General features: G+C 46.6%; 1 protein-coding gene across 4 annotated transcripts in view; it reads left to right on the plus strand.

The window, feature by feature from the left end:
* Nucleotides 1-23,246, plus strand: part of VCAN (versican) — a 208,860-nt gene that overhangs the window by 58,536 nt on the left and 127,078 nt on the right. For all 4 annotated transcript variants that reach the window (XM_053298560.1, XM_053298562.1, XM_053298563.1 and 1 more), the window contains exon 6: nucleotides 10,340-10,633. In XM_053298560.1, the coding sequence (XP_053154535.1) occupies nucleotides 10,340-10,633 (294 nt within the window). The remainder of the gene's footprint in view (nucleotides 1-10,339; nucleotides 10,634-23,246) is intronic.

Raw genomic sequence — 23,246 nt, forward strand, 5'->3', positions numbered from 1 at the left:
TGGAGCACAGAACCATGCAGCCAAGCCCAATCAGAGGTGGCGGCAATGCCGCTGCTGCTCCGGGTAGGGGTTGTGCTGGAGCTCCAGTTGGGAGCTGCTCCGGACTTGGTAGGAGGAGGAGCGGAGGCTGACGGGGCAGGAAGTGAGGAGAGCAACACAGTACTAGCGCACGGATGTTCTGCACGGGTCAAGCTCTGCGCTAGTCAAGTTCATCCTCTGTGCATGAAAAGAGGAGATTAGAAGCTTCACTTCCCAGTTCATGGCAAATTATAGTTTACTATATTATCTGTAACCAGCAAATAATTTGTGCAAAAAATGGTTTGCAAGTTAGAATACAAAGCCATGGTTTTATCCTGGTTTGTAGGCAAACAATGGTTTATACAAACCACAGTTTGCTTGTTTGGGGTAAAACAGCTGACTGTGGTTTGCCATAAAACAGGAATGAGAGCCTCTAATCTATCCTCATACATGACGAAAGGGGGAAGGGAGAGCATGGAAGGCTGTTTGTTGAGGCTGATCCTTTTCCATGGTTTGCTGTTATGTCTGAATCCAGTCAGATAATAGAATGTCCAGCAAGAACTTTGGAACTATTTGTAACCAAAACAGTCAAGGAATGTTTGTTTAGTTTGACCCTTCTAGCTAAACATTGCATTAATATTTGGCTGGTACCAGTCGAAACTGGAATCATTCTTCATTCTTAATGAAGCCTATTTTCCATGTCTCCAGATGGTATAGATCCAAAACACGTTTAAGGAATGTGAACTTCTCTCTTGCCTCAGATCCTATTAAACCATGCCCATAGAGTATGAAATCAGGGGAGTGGTAGGAAAGTTCTTTTATGGAATGGTAATGAGAAATTCTAACATAATTTTTCCTATGATGCACCTTTATGCATTTTAGTCTAGAAATATAAATCCAGATGTTTTTTGCACGTTTTCCATATTTCAAAGCCTATTAAGTGAATATTCACAGTTCATTGGACAGCAAAAAAAAAAGAAAAAAAAGGCTAGTTTATGTTGGTTTACACTGATATTATCAAAATATCACAACACTAAAGTGATAATAATAATTATTATTATTCTGCTGGTCACTAGAAAACCTAGTAGATGGGGGCCATAAAGCTGATGTTAGTAAAGTTTTAAGTTGGTAGCTGCTAAACAGCGCAGTACTCTGGTCCCAAACTGACCAACCGGATGCCTCTATGAAGCTCTCAAGCAGACGACTATGAAGACTATCATCCCCCACTCCTTCTCCCAAGCATCTGAATATTCAGAATAGGAAGTTTATCATAAGCTGTCTGTCATTTTAAAGAGCTGTTTATAAATCTATCCTTCATGAACTTGATGTTGAGAAGAAAAGGCACTTAAGGCTCTGCCTAAAAGGGACAAGAATGAAGTCAGACTTACTTTTGTCCACACACATTTTTGTAGTGGGGTAAGCTGAGCAGGAGAAATGTATCCTACTAGTATTAAACCAAAAATGGGGAAAAGATGCCCCAAGGAAAAGGTAACCAGTGCAGGGCTTTGTGCAACAGTCAGACATTTGGATAGCGCCACCCATGTTGAAACCTTCTAGACACTGGCCTGCCATACAGGCTATTAGTGATCAACATGGAGATTTATTTATTTATTTGTCTGTCTATTTATTTATTTCTTTAACATATTTTTATACCGCCCAAAACCCACATCTCTGGGCGGTTTACCCCCAAACAAACAAACAGAAAATGTTAAAACATTAGTTAAAATAAATGACAACAAAAATTAAAACACCAGTTAAAACAAAGTAAATTATACAGCAATTCAAACCTTAAAATATTTTAAACAATGTTAAAACTATTAAAACAATATTTTAAAAGTCTGGGTGAACAGATGCTTTCAGAGATGAGGAAGCTCTTATTTCAGCAGGGAGCGTGTTCCAAAGCTTTGGGGCAGCAGTGGAGAAGGCCCATCCCTGAGTAGCCACCAAACGAGCCGGTGTCAACTTCAGATGGACCTCTCCTAATGATCTCAATGAGCGGTTGGGTTCATAGTGAAGAAGACACTCTCTTAAATACCCAGGGCCCAAGTTGTTTAGGGCTTTATAGGTTGTAACCAGCATTATGTTTGGCATAGTCACTGAGGCTATTCACATGATGGGAAAAGCCCGATTTCGCCCCATCGTGTGAACCATCAGGCTCGGCTGCAAGGCGGGTAACCTGCTAGGCGGATAACCTGCCTAACTACCCCTGCCCTAAAACCAGGTTTGCGGAGCGAGCGCCTGAGCGCCCTAGTCCCCGCCGGCGTCGTCACGGGGCTGGCAATCGTGTGGGCGGCCAATCCGGCCACCCAAGGCTCTCTCCCTGCTCGTGTGCAGGGAGAGCGGGCTTAGCCCGCTCTCCCCGCACACTCTCCCAAACCGGGTCTCACTGATCATGAGATCCGGCTCACTGTGTAGACTACAAGGGTTGGGTGTGCTGAAGCAGAATGCGTGCTCCTAGAGAAAGCCCTTGAGCTGGAGCACCCTGACATGGGTGTCCACGGGGACAAGGGGGGCATTTGCCCCCAACATATTGAGAACCCAGGTGTCTGACCTGTCCTTGCAGGGGAGCCCTTGGGGGCAGGAAGTGGTGGCAGTGTCTCAGTGCCCTGGGTACTCCAGCAAGCCAGTGAGTAGTGGGGCGTATTCTACCTCTAGCGGACTGGCCTTGCACACCTCCCTGACTTCTTGCAAAAGGAAAGGAAGGAACGTGGAAGGGAGGGAGAGAGGATGCACTGCTCATCTTGCATCATCTCAGGAAGTGGGCACAGGGAGCAAGTGAATGAGCGAGTGAGGGGGCGATGGAACATGGTGTAGGGCAGACAGCCTGAGCCTTTGTTTCTGGGAAAAACCCCTTGCAGCCTTTGTCCCCGCCCCCGGACCAAAAGTCCTGCAGGCATCCATACCCTAAGTGCCGTAACCTTGTGTCCATATTTCATCCCAGATGTTTTCATGCAGATGACACAGCTTACTGGCCCATATCAGAACACTAGTGCAGATAAGTGGCTTATGACAAAAGCTCACAGATACTCCTTTCAGATTAAATTCTTGCTTTATTCTTCCTCCATGTGCAACAAAACACATGGACTAGTCTTTGGAGGAATGAACAGTGAAACAATAGCATCTGATAATCGCCCCAGAGTTCAAGATTTTGTGTGTGGGCAAGCAGAGAATCTGTTTTTGACTCGGGCAAAAATTTTGACTGCCAAGCCTATCTTGCTGTATTTAATAGCAATAAAAAGAAGCTTAGTCAGGTGCTTTTTAAACTGAGCAGTGCAAACACACAACAGGAAAACCTGGAGATTCTTTGAGTGCTTTGACTTTTGGACAGAAGCAAATAGCCTAGAACAGGGGCCAAAACCAATAGAAATCACATTGCTGCCTGTAATCCAAACATTGTCATGGTTTCCATGTCACCCCTGTTATTGCAGGGCATAGCTAGAGCTAATCTTTGCTCTCCTCTTGCTCCTGGCCCTGGTGTTTTCCTTGATCATTTTGCTGAGTTACTCCTCAGTGTAGATTCCAGCTATCAAAACATTAGCAATCACTTGAGTTTTCTTTCTTCCTCAACATTTATTCATTGCTCTAATGTTAAAGGCTACGTCACTTAGAAGTTTTGCCAGATGGATTTTCTCTGTGTCTTTCTGAAACATGTGGAAAAATACATGCAAGCTTTTTTGAGAGGGGGAACCTTGGCTCTTGCAGCTACAGAAGTCAGCACCTCAGGCTGTAAGATGGGGCTAATCCCCCACTTAAATTGAGACTGTCACACTCCCACAGCCAAAATCTGAGCTGATCTATGAGATTACACTTTATAATGCTTGCATTGATTTGGCTAACAAAGTTATAATCTTGTCTGCTTTGAAGGGTCAAATAATCCTTCCCATTTGATGCTGTGGAATGGAAAAAGAACATAAACACCAGCCCAATTTGAGTACTTCTAGTGGAAGTTAGGATTAACATTCTAGTGGGTTTGAGGCTTAGGGGCTAAGCTGTAGCATACAGAATCAAAGCTCAGTTATGGAGGGCAATATATTGAGGGTATTCACACGATGGGGCGAAATTGAGCTGGAGGAGGCTAGCCCGATTTCGCCCCATCGTGTGAACCACCGGGCTCAGGTGTGAGCCGGTGGCTCCTAGGTGGGTAACCCGCCTAAGTACTCCTGCCCTAAAACCAGGTTTGCGGAGCGAGCGCTCAGCAAACATGGTTTTAATAATCGTGAGTAGCCACGGTGTGGCTCCGCGCTGCGGCTACTCATGAGAAGACCCCCAGAGGGGACATGAAAAGCCACCTTCCGGCTCCAGGGGTCTCGCTAGCATGCCCTGTGCACTCCCCTGATCATGAGACGGCGTGGCTCCACACCACAGCAACTCATGAGGAGACCCCTGACTGGGAGGCTCCAACAATCTTCCCAGCCTTGGGAGTCTTCCCAGAATGCCCTGTGCACTTGCATGGTGTGTTCTGGGACTTCTGGGGGGCTGAGTAGCCCCCGATCCTTGCCTCCCCTACCAGCTCCATGATGGACCAGTAGTTGTGTGGGTGGCTGATCCAGCCATGCAGGGCAAACTCCCTGCTCATGTGCGGGGAGAGCAGGCTAAGCCCACTCTCCCCACAGATCCCGGTTGTGTGGAAGACCTTATTTTCTGATCTCTTTTTCTTCATGAAGGCTTAGTACACACAAAAAACGAGGTGGTAATGCATAACTATTTCTGGAATGCAACACTCCAGACTGCAGCCAGAGGATTGCACAGTAGAATGCTCTCTCAAGAAGAAATTCCCTGAATATTGAAAAGTAGCATGTCAGGCAGTAGGCTAGACTACAAACCTTCTTTTCTTTTTGAACTTCTTGGTTTATTTGAAATTTTAAACTTCAACACATCTGTATACAGGGATTTATTTTTATACAGCGCATCAACCATGCTCCTATCTGAAGTAGCAGAGTCCAGAAACAGAACAGATTTTCTGTTTCATCTGCTGTTTGTGTGAACCAGATCTTAAGTCAGACCTGTATAACTTGTGAACCACCAAGCAAAATGCAGCCCACCAGCCATACATTGCAGCATGCCACATACCCATCAACCATTTGGTTGATCACAGTCTCTGCAAAATCAGGAGGGTTACTATACCTATGTCAGGCCACTGTGCATAGTTGGTAGCAGGTGCTATGCCCACTCCCCCTTTCGCACTCCAGTCCACTAGACTAAAATTTTACAACAAATTTATCAAATACAGTCATCGTATATAGATTGAATTAGTTATTTTTAAAGGTTTCTGTTGCTTAAAGAAGCCTCATCCACTCACTTCTTTATCCCAGAACAAGCAGCAGAAACCAGATACAGCCAGATAGTTAGGAAACTCATTGGGGCTATTCTGACGATTGGCAAAAATCAGGCTAGGAGAGCGTAACCCAATTTTTGCCCATCGTAAGAACCACCGAGCTCGGCTGCGAGCCCAGTGGTTCTCGAGCGGTTAACCTGCTCAAGTACTCCTGCCCTTAGCCTGGGTTAAAACCGGGCTCTCTGATCGTGTACTCAGATCGTGTACTCAGAGCTTCAGCACAGCTCTTCGCAATGGCTACACATGAGTAGACCCCCCGAGGGGAGGCAAAAAGCCGCCTCCCGGCTCCAGGGGTCTCCCCAGTATGCCCTGTGCACTTGCACAGGGCATACTGGGGCTTCCGGGGATCGCGCGGCCCCCGAGCTCCCCAGCCCCCGCCGGCTCCGTCACGGAGCCAGCAATCATGAGGGCAGCCGATCCAGCCACCCAGGGCTCCCTCTGCACTCGTGTGCGGGGAGAGTGGGCTTAGCCCACTCTCCCTGCTCACTGGAAGAAACCGGGTCTCACTGATCATGAGACCCGGTCCAGTAATTACCTTATTTACCTTATCTCTACAAGTCTTTATAGCAAAATCCTTGCTTATGTAAGAACATCCTTTGTCACCCCTTTGCTGCCCTGAAATAGTTATTCTACAGTCACTGCTGGAGCGGAAGCAAAGTTGTCAGTATTTGTTCAGACCTGCTGTGTTTAGCTGGCAGGAATCTTAGGTGGATTGATCAGTCTCTGCAAAATGCACTGTTTTCCCCGCCCCCCAGGCCAAGAATAGTTTGTTAAGTGATTAACCACTTCTGACTGAGGGCCCCATTTGTCTGCTCTACAATACCTCAAATCCTACACCCTTAACACAATTTGGGATGCGTGCTAATCCAAGCCCGACATGAAATCCTTGAATTGGGTGCTCACAGAGCACTCCAGACATTGTTGGACTCCTTTGGATTAGGTGCCTGGTAGCTTAGGAAGCCAATCCAGTTAACGCCATACCGTGGCATGGAAGTCAGAGGTCCAGCCCAAGATCCACCTCTCTCCTAAGAAGGTTTCTGCCTCATTTCTGCAGAACAGGAAAGGTATGGTGCCTTTCCCTCCTTGATCCTTCTTTTCTCGCTTTTCAGTTTTTTAGCTGAGACATCTTGTCTACTCTCACTCCCCTTTCTCTTCTTTGCTCCTCTTACTCAAAAAGCCTTAACTCCTTCCTTCCCATACCACTGGGCTTGCAAAATGCCTGTTATTTTACTTCTTTTGGGCCTTCTGAGACTGTTTGCCCTCCATGGTGATGCTTCACTTTCTTGACCCCAGTTATGTACGCTGCTCTTGTTGATTAGGTTTACTGGACAGGTAGCAGGAGAGCTTGACTTGTGGAAGCAAGCATGAATTATCCCATTTGCTAAGCAGGGTCTGCCCTGATTTGTATTTGAATGGGAGACTACATGTGAGCACGGTAAGATATTCCCCTTAGGGGATGGAGCTGCTCTGGGAAGAACATCTACATGTTTGCATGAAAAAGGTCCCAGACTCCCTCCCTAGAATTGCCAAGGTTGAGAGAGTCTCCTGCTTGCAACCTTGGAGAAGCCACTGCCAGTCAGTGTTCCCTCTAATTTTTTTCCACCTGTGCATGGAATGAGTTTTGTTCTGGGTGGCAGTATCAAAGTACGGTGTGCGAACAAGTAGTCACAATGGGATCTTCCTGATACAACTTGAGCAGGATCTAAACTTAACTGAGTGGAGATCAAAAAACCTGTGTGCACATGCACATGCCTTAGTGGGGACACTGCTGCTGGTCTGTGTAGACAATATTGAGCTAGATGGACCAGTGGTCTAGCTTGGTTTATGGCAGCTTCTGATGTTCCTCCAGCCTGCTTCCCTGGGAAGGGCTTTCTGATCATCTGAGTAATTTGGCCGGCTTCAAAGAGAGAACAAATCTCAGAACAGATTTGTTGTCTCTGCCCCAGCATGGAAACTAATACACATCTTTATGAAAGACAAGGGTCCTAGCAAGTGTAGTCACATTAATTCAACAAAATTAAACAGCATCATTGTTTCGGACTCAAACAATCCTTGCTTGGTCCTTTTTGAAAGTCTGTTTTGCTAGCATGCTGTAATAACACTTGAGATGCAGATCTAAACAATATTGACACATAGATCTGTAGTTTCCTTGCAGAACAGATGGTGTGTTTGTAGACTTGTTGCTTGTTTGTGACAACACACATTCACTGCACATTGTTTGATTTGCTTATTGGCTTAGTGTCTGTTTTTAAAACTAGAAGTGGATTTTGTAATGGCTTGGCATGAGTGTCAACAACTGGACACATTAACATAATTAAACATTTTATTCTCATGTTAGCATGGATCTTTATCAAATATTTGATGGAATGACAAGGAAAATATGGTGCTGATTTTTTTGGCTTTTTTTCATTGCTGTTTTGGAAGGTGCTCTCGGGTTTTGGTCATCTGAGTACATCATGTTCTGTTACTGAAGACTAAGCATGTACCCCGATGATGCTGATGATTGATTGATTGATTTGATTTATATTAGTGAATTTATTTAATTTATATTAGTCAGGTGTCCTGGTAAGAAAGCACAGAGTCTGGCTTCAAGGTGCAAAAGACACCATCACCTCTTTACCTGCCCCTATGATGCCCCTTTGAGAGTAAGAAGATCCCCATTCAGCCACTGAAACAGGGTGTGATTGCCTTTTTTGCACTTGCTGTTCTCTAGCAAAAATGTACGTCAATTGTATATTGCAAGGACACTGCACCCTCTAATTTCCCTGTCAGTGAAGTCCAGGCCACCTGCTGTTAGAAGTGGAAGATATGTTGTGCTTTCACTGTGCTTTCACAGTGGAATGGTGTTTTCCAAAAGCAGCACTTGACTGGTAGTAATTGAATTATATAGGAGAAAGTAATGGGAATACTATTAGGTTGGTGGATTCAACCTACTTGCTGCTATTGACTTCTGTTGACTCCAGCATTATGAATCACCCTTGCTCCTGTCTGCATTGCCCTATCTTAAGTTCTGCATTTTGAGCATGCTGTGATATAATGTTGGGTGTATATAGCCCTGTGTAGGTGTTATGTTCCTCAGTATACTGTACAGAGATACAGGGAAACTGGAGCACACCAGCTAGCGATGTTCCTGCTTCTCCGGTTTCAGCATTTCTCTGAGGAGGGTCATGCTGAACTCAGGGACACTTTCTCCCCATGATTCGGAGCACTGGTAAATCAGCATATACCCTGGTACAAGGACACCTGTGTGCCCTAATGGCTTCCAGTTGGATCTCTCTCTTTACTCTCAATCCCTCTTTCCACTTTGATTCCTTCCATAATGGAGTATGGTAGTTGGATAGGAAGTTACATAAAAGCATGGGAAACTGCCTTGTACCAAGTCAGACCGTTGGTCCATCTAGCTCACTATTGTCTACACTGACTGGCAGCAGCTGTCCAAGGAGTCTTTCCCAGCCCCACCTGGAGATGTCCAAGATGGAAACTGGAACCTTCTGCAAGCTAAACAGATACACTACCAATGAACTATGGCCCCATCCCATATTTCCCCACTTAACTGTCTGTCTGGGAACGGGAGGGGAAGGGAGAATGATTGTGATAAAGATGATGATGATGAATCCCATTGATGTTGCCGTCAATGGACATGATCTTTTACAGGGAGGCTATTCCCATGATCAGCCAAAATTGGGCTAGGGGAGCCTAGTCCGATTTTGGCTGACTGTGGGAGCCACCGGGCTCACAAGTGAGCCTGGTTGCCTCCTGGCAGTTAACCCACCTAAATACCCCTCCCCTAAAACCGGGTTTGCAGAGCGAGTGCTCCACAAACCTGGTTTTTTAAATCATGAATAGCCACAGTGCGCAGGGCATGAGGAGACCCCTGGAGGGGAGGTGAAAAGTCACCTCCCAGCTCTGGGGGTCTCGCTTGCGCAGGGCATGCTGGAGCTTCTGGGGCCAAATCAGCCCCCACTCCCCCCAGCCCCTGCCGGCTCCGTCATGGAGCCGGCAATCGTGTGGGCGGCCAATCCAGCCACCCAAGGCTCCCGCCTGGATTGTCTATGGATTGTCTGTGCTTCCCAAACCGGGTCTCACCGATCGTGAGATCCGGCTCAGGGTTTCATAAGCAAAACAAGATATGCCTCTGCTCTCAAGGACCTTAAACTCTATTTTTTAATTATGTTAACATGGACAAATAACACAGGGAGGCCATTCACACAGTCACAAACTATGATCTATCCAGGTTTGGGAGCTATGTGTGCTCCCAATTTTAGGTTGTGTGGAAGAAAAGTAAGAGGAAAACCTGGGTAAAAGTGATTGTGTGGAAGCAAGGTAGGAGGAAAACCTGGGTAGCTTTTCCTCTTACCTTGCTTCCACACAACCAAAAACTGGGAGCACACACAGCTCCCAAACCTGGGTAGAACACAGTTTTTGATTGTGTGAATGACCTCAGGATCTTAAACTCTGTTTCAACTATTGGGGAGACAAAAGAGGGAGGGGAGGAGAGGAAAGGGAGAGACAAGAATGCCAAGGGATGGATGGCCACAGATTCAGTTTCACATACTTAGGCTTGGATATAGTTGGGATTACGTTTGGGCATGAGGGTGAAGAAGTTAAGCCAAGTCATGAAAAAGAAGAGTTTGGAGCAGGATCTGGAGGAGAGAGAAAAGGAACTGCATACATCTTCAGAGAGTGTATTCCAGGGAATAAGGGACAACTGGGAGGAATGAGCAGAGTTTAAGAGAACAGGAGGTCCTCAGAAGGGTTGCAAAAGCAAGGAACTCAGGCTGGGACATACCAGGAGATAATGGCAGAAGTGTTCTAAAAATAACTTGCAGAGTAAATTATAGTTTTTAATTTTTCAGTTATTACGATGATGCTGGAAGTCAATTTTTTCACCTAAAGCATTTTAGGCATGCGACATGCCCATACAGTTTGGTTCTTGTTGAGAAATAACATTTTAAGTATAGGTGCTTTTTGTTTCTCTCCCTCTAGGTGATGTCTTCCATATAACTTCTCCCAACAAATTAACCTATGAAGAAGCCAAAAGGCAATGTGAGGTGCACGATGCAGAGCTTGCTTCTGTGGGCGACCTGCACGCTGCTTGGAGGAATGGCTTTGACCAATGTGACTATGGTTGGCTAGCTGATGGAAGTGTGCGTTATCCTGTTTCTGTGGCAAGAATTCAATGCGGAGGAGGTTTACTTGGAGTGCGAACCCTGTATCGCTATGAGAATCAAACAGGCTTTCCTTATCCTGACAGCAGATTTGATGCCTACTGCTTTCAACGTAAGCTCATTTGATGTTTGTTTTAAGAATGTGTAGCTATCACAAATGTCATACAACCTACCAGTGTCCTGGATTCACATTCTTACAGGGTGCATGGATAGTTATCAAAGCAGCTCATGACTGAGGCTTTGCACATCAAACAGAGGAGCTTAGCGGAAACAATTCCTAAAATAATATTAACGGTACACAGATATTTAACTGTGGATGGGAAGAATCTGTTGATCTAAGGTTTCCTCTCTGTTCAGTGTGCCTTATTCCCAGGAAACACTTTTACTTGGCCACCACTTACTACAGCTTCCTAGGGTTAGATTGCATGTGAAACAATGCCTGAACTTCCTTTGGAGCCTCAAGGAACAATCTTGTGACTGTTTCTGATGCTTGTTGTAGGGTATCTGGCAACTATGAAAAATTAGCTTTGTTGTGCAGAATACATTTAGAATTAAAAAACAAAGCACAGATTATAATTACAGTCATTTATATCACATTAGAAAATGTTAATTATGGTGGGTGGGTTGGGGTGGGAGGTGGGAATGGAAACCATAGTGCTCAGTTCCAGGAAAGGCAAAATCCAGCAAAGACATCTCGATAACAGGAGTGTCTGAAGTCTGTGGAACAGATGTTTGTACAGTAAAAATAAATGATGTCATCTTACTTTCACTGTGTCCCTTTACTCCTTGCCTTGAAATTGGAGACATTCTCATTTACTTGACCTCCATACTTTTAAGCCATGTTACATATTTACTATAAAATGGAAGGCTCAAATCCTACTCTTTTTCTGGGAGTAGTCCAGTCTGGAGCCATTAATGGAGAGAGATTCTTTGCAGTGTCACTGAGGGACAGTGATGGAAGAGGACTGAATTAGGCAACCTGGAACCAACCATGCGCTGCTCCTTTCACATACAGTAAAGCGACAGATCTTTGCCAGAAAAGGCATCTGTCTTAATAATAATAATAATAATAATAATAATAATAATAATAATAATAATAATAATAATAATAAAACACAAACATTGTTGTCAGCAAAAAAGACAGATTTTTTTCCCCTGGTTGACTTGAATCTGCTTGTGAGTAAAGCCTTTATTTGAATCAGAATTGAAGATATGATCATTTAAAAATCAATTCTGTTTTTTCCTAGTTAAGGAAAAATAATGCCCCAGGGATTCATCTGTAAAATATAATCTTAAAAAATTGAATTCAGTGGCTGATATACACTAATGGGGTCACTAATGAATGACTAATGAAGTGCACATTTTAGGAGGGTCTTCAGGGATGCGCTAGGACCTCTTGCACTTTTCCCCTAGTCTCCCTGCATGCATGCTGTTTAACAAGAGGGCTAATACTGCTGAGTGTTGTTCACAATGTGCTTGTGTTCTTACACAGCACTTCCAGAGCATGAGCAGCACTCATATTAGTGCCCTTATGCAACAGTGTGCACACAGGAGGACTATGGGAGCTGTGCGAGGGCTCCTGGCACATCCCCACAGACCCTCTTTACACGTGCACTTGTTAGGATGACAGCCAGTAAACCTGACATACCAGATAATAAGGGTATTCATGCGTGCTGCCAAGCCTGGGCTAGGCTGCGCATGTGACGCGCCGGGATCATGTGATGTTCCTGGTGCTGCACCCACACCAAGCTCCACTTTCAAACCCAGTCTTTAGCCAGGGTTTAAGTGAACCCATGGTTCACTTAACCTTGGCCGGTGATCATATGGGCAATGGCTGCCGCGTCAAACGACTTCCCCCTGGCCCGCAACCATTTCCAGCAGTGAGTGGGGGTGGGGGGGGAAGGAGCATCTACACTGAGTAATAAGAGCAGCTGGCATGCTTCAGCTCTGGGGCACCCTGGGATGCAGGAGGAGGGAAGCCATGCTTGTGCCCTGAGGCAACCTGAGATGTGGGAGTGGGGAATTTCTCCCATTCTCAGCATCTCCTTCCACTGCACCGATGCTCGTGTGGGTACGCAGTGTGGTGGAGGGGAGGACAGTGGCTCTTCATCTGTTGGGGAAGGCAGGTGAGCTCCTGCCCTCCCCACAGCTCGCCCTCCCTCCCTGGTGATGTCATGTGCACAACCTCAATTATGCCCTTAAGCACAGTCCAGAGCATAAGTACAATAGAGGGAGATTTAAGCTCATACTTAATTTGATTTCAAATGCCAATCTCTCTCTTTCTCTGTCTCTATCCGTTCAGTCGTGTCCGACTCTCAGTCACTCTATGGCAATATTTAGGGTCTAAATAGTCTTTCTTCAATGTGGTCTCTGTCTCCTATACAAATGGGCTATGTGCCTGCGCAGAGACCTCGTCAGAATCTAATAAGCTCAATTCTCCTGCTTTTGGTGGGAACCCCACCCCCAGCTGCTATATGCGGCTGCACCACTTCTCATCCCCTCAGTCTTTCTTTGTCTGCTCTTCAGTGAACATCGTGGAGTCTGCAGCTCAGCAACGAGTAGGATCCAGCTATCCCCTTGTTGTTTTTCTCCATGCTTCTTTGATTTCTTTCTTGTTTCTCCACATAATAGTGCTTTTTGTTCCTTGCATTTTGTTTTTTGCGTTTTTTCCCTCCAGTATAGCTCCGATCCCGGCTGGGACAGAGCATGGTGGCTGGCTGGCCTTTGGCATTTATGCTGGGTACGACAAACTTTTAAAAATGTATCCGCTGCTGATCTAAGATCCCTTCCCCAGATACTCATACTATGTCTCCTGTGCCTGGGGGAATCCCACACTGTCAAGACCTGTCTTCATTGCCAGAAGTTCACAAAGCAGGCTCGCAACAATAGGGCTTCTCACCTGCGCACAGCCCTGTGGGATCTGGTTCTCCGTTCTTCGGAAGCCTTGTCACTGAAGCAATCCGTAACAATGGCTTCATTGGGACAATTGGAGTGTGTGGTGTCTGCTCCTGCAGAGGCCAAAAACCCAGCCTCAATACTGATTTTGGCGTTCTCTACCGCTCAACCGTCAACAACTTCGAGTAAGCCCACATGCTCTGAGGATCTTCCTCAGTGTCCAGCACCTGCGGTACCTAAGTCCTCCCTGGATCCCTCAGGATTGGTACTGAAGTTGAAAAAGAAATTGAAATTACATTGGGACTTGCCGGCAGGTCGGCACCTCCCTCCTATACCCAAGAAGAAGGCAGAAGAGGTTCCTGCATGAGAGGCCCCTGTGGTCAACAAAATTAAAGTGGCTTCAGATTGTACCGTGCAAAGATCATCGGTGTTGATGTGGCCTAGCTCGCCTGTGGTGATGGAATTGTTTGATGTGGCCTACGATTGAACTAGGTCGAGTAGAGAACTTTCGGTGGCAATGGAGGAACCAAGTTATGTTTTGTCGGAGGAGGTGTATTCTCCAATCAGGCCAGCAGAAGATGCTTCATGACTGCTTAGGTGACGGTCACCCCCTTTGGGTCAACAAGAGCATGTTCCCCAAAGAAACCATGGTACCTGTTGGGAATCAGAAGAATGCTCCTCAACTTACAGACAGGACCAATTCTGGGACCATCGTGATCAATCTTATCCAGATCAATAAAGTGTGGTGGAATATCGCTCCCCCTTGAGCACAGTTGAACATCGCCGGCACTCTGGAGCATGTGACCGGTACTAAATGGACTATCGGTCTGACTATTCTGACTATGCTCATCCCTGCTATGGGTCCCACTACTCAGAGGACCCTGCATATGGGAAACCCTTGGTGATGAACGGTTGGCGAGAACCCCCCTCACATTCAGAAGGGAGGTCACATTCCTGCTCACCGCAACACTCACTGAGGGACCCTACAGAGCGTCGCGAACCTCCTCCCTCGGTTCCAATGATACCTCAAGCTGCCTTGCCTGCCCAAGTGCCACTGGCAGAACTTTCAATTTCAATACCGTTCAATCAGGTAGCAAGCCGGGCTCCCCTTTGGGTTCGACACCCATGGCACAGGACTTTGGCTCCTCTGGAGCCCAGATATGAGAGCAATGCTAGCTTGCAGGACTCTGAGGTTGTTTCTCTGGGATTGTCCCCGCTCAACAATCAGTTGGACTCAAAGCCGGGCTCCCTGAAACTGTATACACGGCGTATGTGACAAGAATGGCTTCAGCCCTGGGCGTGAACCTGGGTCACCAATAGAAGGGAGAGCTGGACCCATTGTTTAGCCCTATTGATTCTGATACCATGATACTGGCTGCTTTGCCCTTGAATCCGGCATTGTTAAAAGTTATCCAGGGTCACTGGAAGAAGCCGACGACTTTCCCAGCCTAACAGGCATCTAGAAAATTTCTACAGGGTGCAACTGGATGATGATACATCCTTTTTGAAGAACCACCCCACAAATTCAATCATCATGGAGGCATCGCTGCAAAGGACCAGAGGTCACAGCCAGTCGGCACCAAGTGACAAAGAGGTCAGAAATTTGGACTCTTTCGGGAGGTGACTTTACTCCGCCTCAGCCCTACATTTGAGGGTGGCCAATTATCTGGCTTATAACATCCAATATAAACATTTTTTGGTAGAAAGTGAGTCCCTTTCTGGATCTCCTCCTGCAGGACAAGAGAGATCTGGTCGAATCGTTTGCCAGCAAGGCCATTCAGGTGGCCAAACAAGAACTTTATTCAGCCCAGCATTTGATGGAATGCTCAGTTAAGGTGATGGCAACATCCGTGGCGCTCTGATGACCCGCTTGGTTGTGTTCATTGGGACTGCACTGTGAGGCCCGGGCTAGGGTCGAGGACCTGCCCTTCGAAGGCTCTAGCCTCTTCTCTGAACAGACTTATGTTATGCTCCAGAAGGTTCAGAAGTTGAGGAGCACAGCATGCTCCATGTAATATGCTTCACCGGCTAGCAAAATGTAGAGAACTGCCAAGTGGTCATCTTATCAACCATGGAAGGCCCCTTCCCAGCAACAGTCACCTTCAGAACGGTCCTTTCGTGGCAACAAATTCCAACCAAGATACAAGTCAGGTGGCCAGCCCAGTATGCCGGCTTTTCAGAAAGTGCCCGAATATCCCCCGGAAGAAGCAATGACTTGGGGTGCTTCAGGTCTTGCCTGGCCCCATTCTCAATGAGCTGGGACAAAGTGACTATGGACCAGTGGGTCATCACAATTATATGTTTGGGCTATGCCCTGGAGTTTTGTGGGATACGGCCGGTGTCCGGGATTGTGGTGACTCCCTGTACCCCGAAGTTTGATCAAGAGGTCTCTGCTCTCCTGGAAAAGGATAAGATCGAGAAAGTCACTAACCCTGACAATCCTGGGTTCTATTCCTGGTATTTTTTGTGCCAAAGCCATATGGTGGTCAACACCCTATACTAGACCTCAGGGCCCTGAACAAGCATTTGGTCTACAAAACGTTCCGAATGCTTCCTGCAGTTTCAAATCAGAGGGATACCCTATCAATTCAAGGCCTTGCCTTTCAGCCTCACGACCGCACCGAGGGTCTTCACAAAATGTCTGGCCCCGGTGGTGGCGTTTTCACAGGAGCAAGATTCGCAGGTGCTGCCATAGCTAGACGATTGGCTCATCGTGGTGAGCACCAGGCGTGTTGTTCTGGATGCTCTTGAGATCATGGTAGATACTCTGCAGGAGTTGGGTTTCCAAATAAACTTCAAAGAATCTCAATTAGAACCCACCCATTGAATTCAGTTCATTGGACTGATATTCAACACAAATGGAAAGTGTTTTCCTTCCAATGGGACGCATAGTTACTCTCCAGAGGCTGGCAGCTGTTTTCCTAGCCACAGACTATGTGTTCCATACAGCGCCTGTTCTGTTACATGGCATTGAGTACATATGTACTATCTCAAGCGTATCTTCAAATGTGTGTCATTCAGAGATGGCTTTTAGACATGTTTGATCCCCTTTGGGATTCAGGCCATCTGGAGCGCATGCCCCCTCGATGGGTATGGGCGACGGTGGAGTGGTGGATGGAGTTTCGGCACTTGAGTGTTGGTACTCCCTTTCAAGACCCACGAGCCCAATGGGTGGTCATGACAGACACATCAGAGCTCGGTTGGGGAGCACACCTGGAAGGGCTTCATCTGAGTGGACACTGGGCCCCCAAAGAGAGGACTCGACACATCAATTATCTGGAACTATTGGCCAGTTTCAATGCTCTCAAAGGCTTCTTGTGCCTGATTGGGGGTCATTCAGTGATAATACAAACAGATAATATGACGGCAAAAGCCTATGTCAATTGACAGGGTGGCACATCCTCAAGGAACCTTCTGTTTCTGGCTCTGGACCTGTAGCATTGTTGCGTGGCACATGTGGTATTACCTCAGGCAGTTCATATTCAGGGTGCACTGAATGTCCAAGCGGACACTATGAGCAGAATGATGGTGGTCTCCCACAAGTGGGCCTTACACCAGGGTGTTCTCAGGGACATATTTGTAAACTGGGGAATCCTGTTGCTGGACCTATTTGCCTCCTGGGACAATGTGCAATGTCCCCTCTCTGATCTGTCTATCCAATGTCTTCGTTGAGGTCTCGGGCAGGGTCGCAGGCAGCTCCTCAGACAACACAAAAAGGCACTTTACTGGAAGTATCAGGTTCAAACTGCCTTCCCCCACAACCTGGTTCGCTCACCAGATATCCATGGGTCCAGAGCCCAACAAGGTGCAAGGCCTCCTCCACAGAAGGAAGTAGTGACTGGGCGCAGCAGTCCGGTCATGAGGAGGCAACAAGGGTTGATCAGGAACAGCCAGAAACTCCAAAGCCAACACAAAAGCTGGAATCCCTCAGAGTCAGAGGCTGGGGCTGCAGCAACGCTCCAGGAATGACATATTGCTTCTAGCAACTTGGTCGTGGTCTGTTGACAGATTTATAGTGCTTGGCTAGTTGCCCTCTTCCCTCAGCCAGCTGCTGTAAATTCAGCGTTTATCTGCCTTGTAACAGAGATGCTCACTTTGTCTCAAAGGCTGCAGCTGCACATCATGCTGTTGGCAATGCTTGGTACGACTTTGTTCTTCAGAGGTTATCGCTTGTACTTCTAGCAGCTCTGATTCTGACTGCTGGCCCCCAGCCTGTCTGCTTCTGATGGCCCCTCAAGATCTGCAACCTCAACTTGGGCTGCCTCAGCTTCTTCCTGCAGCCTGAGAAACCAACACTCCTCTTCTTGCTCTGCCAACTTCCTCCTCCTCTTCACTATCCGAGGGTAAGGGCATGACAGTTTCCCTCGATTCCCCTCATTCCAAGGGTCCTGTGCAAACTAAGGGTGGATCGAGCCAGGGCAATCTTGATAGCCCCCTGGTGGTCTGGGAGGCCTTGGTTTCCGGACCTGAGGTGCTTGGCAGTGGATTGGAAATGCCTGACTGCCCAGTCGGACCTGCTTTCTCAGGAGGAAGGACGGGTGCTTCACCCAGATGTTCAATTCTACCATCTGATGGCATGGAAGGTCCTGCCGACTTCCTGTTGAGACTTAGGGAAGTTCTGGTTGCTGCCAGGAAGCAGTCCACGTGGAAATCATATGATCACAAGTGGACTCGTTTCTGTTCATTCGCTGTACTGCATAACTTTGATGTGTTTAATCCATCCATTCAAGAGATCTGTAATTATCTGTTGTCCCTTAAGAAGTCCAATTTAAAGTTTTCATCCCTTAAGGTATATTTGGCTGCCATTGTGGCGCGTTCACCCGCTGGCCAGGCTTCTTGGTTTAAAGACCTGGTGGTGAAAAGCTTTCTTAAAGGTTTAACACACATGTTCCCAGACAATCTGGTTATGTCACTGGCTTGGGACCTGTCTGTAGTTTTGGCTGGTCTACTACGGCTGCCATTTGAGCCTTTGTCTGCAATAGATCTCCATCTCCTGACCTGGAAGGTCACCTTTTTGGTGGCCATTAGCTCTGCCAAGGGGGTGAGTGAGTTAAGGATCCTGAGGGTTGACCAACCTTACTTTCAGTTCCATAAGTACAAGTTCATACTCAGGAAGGCTGTCACGTTCCTGCCCAAAGTGGTGTCTATGTTTCATCAGTCGTCCCCACTCACTTTGCATGTGTGTCCCCCACCCAAATTCCTCATTGGATGCGGAAAGAAGATTCCTCCATTTAGACGTTTGAAGGGAATTGCCCTTCTGTGTTCAGAGGTCTGCTGAGTGGAGAAAATCTCCTTCCTTGTTTGTTCTGTACGATGGGACATATAAAGGTCTCCAAGTCTCAGCCCAATCCATGTCTAGGTGCATAGTTTCCACAATTGAACTTTGTTATCAATTGTCTCATAAGCAGTTGCCTGCAACAGTTAAGGCGCACTCTGTTAGGTCCATGGCGGCCTCTGTGGCCTTTGATTGGGCGGTCCCATAGGATACTATATGTCAGGCAGCTACTTGGGCTTCGCCCCATTCTTTTATCCATCATTATGCAATTGCTACCAGGGCACGGAATGATGCTGTTTGGCAGGAATGTCCTGCAATCCATTTTCAGTTGATATATTTGTTTCTAAAATAAAAATTCTGGCAGATGGTATTTGCTTTTGTTCTTCCCTCCTCCTTGGGTGCTAGCTTGTTATGTGGCCATTTGTGTAGAAGACAGAAACCACGTTGAAGAACAGCAGGTTACTCACCTGTAATTTTGGTTCTTCTAGTGGTCTTTCTGTACTTCTGCACACCCTCCTGTCCTCCCTGAGGGGTTCACTGAAGCTGGACTCCTGTGACTGAGGGGATGAGGAGTGGCACAGCTGCATATAGCAGCTAGGGACGGGGTTCCCACCCAAAGCAGGAGAATTGAGCTTGTTAGATTCCGATGAGGTCTCTGTGCAGGCGCATAGCCCATTTGTGTAGAAGTACAGATCACCACTAAAAGAACCAAAGTTACAGGTGAGTAACCTGTTGTTATCCTGGCAAGTAAATGCTATCATTTTAAACAACAATTTTAAGGCTGTGATACTCACATAGTTTTGTTCCAGATGTCCACATGCTGTGAATGATCTTTTTAACTTTTGTTCCTTCCTTAGCTTTTTGCACTTTGGGTGAATCAGTTTTAAAGTCATTTATATTTAGGTTTTGGAACATGCTGTGCCATCTGTTTTACTTGCTAGTCTCCCAAATGCTCAGAGTCTCCCTCAAGAACATAAAAATCAGCATGCTATTACAGACCAATGATTGTGTGCACAGTGAACCTGAATAGGGAAGGGTGTAGGTAAGTGGTGTAGCCACGATTTGGAGGGGTGATGCAATAGCACTCCGGTCATGGCCACCTGCCTGCCCACCCACCCCCGTGCCTGCCTCTTGCTTCTCACTATGCCACTCACCACATCAGTGTGGAACTGCCCCATCCCAGCAAGAACAGGTGGTCCCTTTAAGGCAGACGTGTTCTTGCATTGACATGGGGCAGCTCAGTTATGCCGGCACAGTAACATAATCAGGCCACATCAGCATGGCAGGCATGGAGTTGCTGCCTAGCAAGGGCAGGCGGGAAGTGTGTGATGGCATTGTCAGTGGCAGTGGCGGGAGAGGCACAAATGCAGGCAGCAGTGGGCCCCATCCTTGACTCTTGTCCCAGGGCCTCCATCAGCCTTGCTATACCCTTGAGTAGGATTGTTATGTCAAGCAGCCCAGCCCTGACCAATGCATATTCATTCATCCATAATATGGTCTCAATGTATGAGACCATATCTATGAACAGTAGGTATGTAGGCTCTGTACATGCAGTTAAGTGCTTTTTGCAGGGGGCCCAACAGTATTCCCTCTAACAGGGATTCCCAGATGTTGTTGACTACAACTCCCACAATCCCCAAGCAAAGTCTATTGCTGCTAGGGATACTGGGAGTTGTAGTCAACAACATCTGGGAATCCCTGTTAGAGGGAACACTGATCCCCAATCATGTATCTAGTTTGTACAGACACTGGTACTAAACAGGACATATGTGCCTCTTTTATACACATTCACTGTATGCAATCATCCTTATGTATGTGCCTAAAGTAATTTCAGTAGGACAGAAAGTTGGTCATGCTCACATTGGCTCTCCGTTGTTGTTTGAAATAATTGTTTGTGCATTCAAACCAAAGACTTCCTTTAGTGAGAGAGGCTGCATTAAGAGCATCTTTTAAAAGGAACTTTTAATGAAAACTTTTTTTTTGCTGTTGTAAAGTAAAACATTACTTTAGCCAAAAACAATTCATTCCTAATGGATGCTGGTTTTATGGCCAAAGAGTATTTTGGAACGTTTCCCTCTTCGTTCTTAACCCCAGTGAAGTCAACAGCAGTCTGTCCATTGAGTTTGTAAGTTTTGGCCTAAGTGCACAAAATTAAAGCAGTTTTCTTTAATTTGTATTTACTTTTATTATAAGGCCGCTATTTAGCCACAAGGGCCTGAATAAAATCATAATAAAATATCTTTAAAATATTAATTTATAAAACCAAACACGCAATACATAAACTCTAGCTATAGTCTGTCTAATATTAAAGCAGAAACAATCCCAGTGGACTGAAAACATCTTCACAGATCTCCCAAAGACTGTAATAGAGAGGGCCTGGTGAATTCAAAAATGCAAGTGCCACCACAAAAAAGCCCTCTTTCTAGTAAGAATTGATCTTACTAAATATGGCAGTGGGACCAAAGCAACATCTGTCCTGCGGGCACACCTTTATTAATGCACACTCCATTTATTAATGGAGCTGGGGGTTGGTATGTATGGAAGAAGATGTTTCTTTATGTAGTCAAGATCCCAGAAAATTCCTTTCCATACAGTTGCTGACACCCTAAGTAATGAAGCTAAGATGCAGTGGGAACTGCTGGAGTCTCTCTTAATGGATCTGGAGGCTTCCCCAGCAGTAGAGTACATACATATTGGGAAAGGGGGAACAATTTTCACTGATCTTCCCTGACTCCAGAAGTGCTTTTTGTCTTCCAGAAATATGTCCCTGAGGGTAGAGCAGTGAAAATTGCTCCCCCGTTCTGTGCATGCTCTGCTGTTGGGGAAGCCTTGGACTGTGAAGATTTAGCCTCTCACTGCGTACTCTCTCCATTGCTCTGGATGCTGGCCCCCGGACCCTTTTATTGACATCATTAATATAGTTGCTTCTAGACAAGATCAGGCCACGGTTACCCATGCTGTAGTCACATTGCGGATGGATTACTGCAATGCGCTTTACTTGGGGCTGCCCTTTGAAGGATATTCAGAAACTTCAGTTGGTGCAGAATGCAGCTGCCAGAGTTCTCTCTGGAACTGCTCGCTCAGAGCATATTGCACCTATTTTGAAAGAGCTGCACTCACTGCCAATTTGTTTCTGGATCCAATTTAAGGTGCTGGTTATTACCTTATAATAACTGTTATTGCCCTTAACAGTTTGGGCCCTGGATACCTTGAGGACCCCCTGCTCCCAAGGGTTTCTGCCCACCCAACAAGGTCAGCAGAGGGGCCTTTGCTCCGTGTGCAGATGTTGAGAGAGGCTAAATTGTTGTGCATGCAGGACAGGGCCTTCTCTGTTGTTGGCCCCAGGCTCTGGAATGCTCTCGCATAGTAAAGTGAGTAAGGTAAGGTATACACATAGTAAGGTACAGTGAGGGAAATTAGTATTTGATCCCCTGCTGATTTTGTCCATTTGCCCTCTGACACAGAAATGACCAGGCTATAATTGGAATGGTAGGTTTATTGTAGCTGTGAGAGACAGAATAACAACAAACAAACCCTCAAAAGCCCAGTGCCCAAAAGTCAGCGATGGATTTGCATTGTAGTGAGGGAAATAAGTATTCAATCCCTTTGCAAAAGATGTCTTAGTACTTGGTGGCAAAACCCTTGTTGGCAATCACAGAGGTCAGACGTTTCTTGTAGTTGGCCACCGGGTTTGCACACAACCCAGGAGGGATGTTGTCCCACTCCTCTTTGCAGATCCTCTCCAAGTCAGAAAGGTTTCGAGGCTGATGTTTGGCAACCCGAACCTTCAGCTCCCTCCACAGATTTTCTATGGGATTAAGGTCTGGAGACTGGCTGGGCCACTCCAGGACCTTCATGTGCTTCTTCTTGAGCCACTCCTTTGTTGCCTTGGCTGTGTGTTTTGGGTCATTGTCATGCTGGAATACCCATCCATGACCCATTCTCAATGCCCTGGATGAGGGAAGGAGGTGCTCACCCAAGATCTGACGGTACATGGTTCCATCCATTGTCCCTTTGATGCGGTGAAGGTGTCCTGTCCCCTTAGCAGAAAAACACCCCCAAAGCATAATGTGTCCACCTCCATGTTTGACGGTGGGGATGGTGTTCTTGGGCTCATAGGCAGCATTCCTCCTCCTCCACACACGGCGAGTTGAGTTGATGCCAAAGAGCTCGATTTTGGTCTCATCTGACCACAACACTTTCGCCCAGTTCTCCTCTGGATCATTCAGATGTGCACTGGCAAACTGCAGATGGGCCTGTACATGTGCTGCCTTGAGCAGGGGGACCTTGCGGGCACTGCAAGATTTCAGTCCTTCACGGCGTAGTGTGTTACCAATTGTTTTCTTGGTGACTATGGTTCCAGCTGCCCTGAGATCATTGACAAGTTCCCCCCGTGTAGTTCTGGGCTGCTTTGTCACCGTTCTCATGATCATTGCAACTCCACGAGGTGAGATCTTGCATGGAGCCCCAGACCGAGGGAGACTGACAGTTGTTTTGTGTTTCTTCCACTTGTGAGTTATCGTGCCAACTGTAGTCACCTTCTCACCAAGCTGCT

Source organism: Hemicordylus capensis, chromosome 2 (assembly GCF_027244095.1).
Source record: "Hemicordylus capensis ecotype Gifberg chromosome 2, rHemCap1.1.pri, whole genome shotgun sequence".
NCBI classification, from domain to species: domain Eukaryota; kingdom Metazoa; phylum Chordata; class Lepidosauria; order Squamata; family Cordylidae; genus Hemicordylus; species Hemicordylus capensis.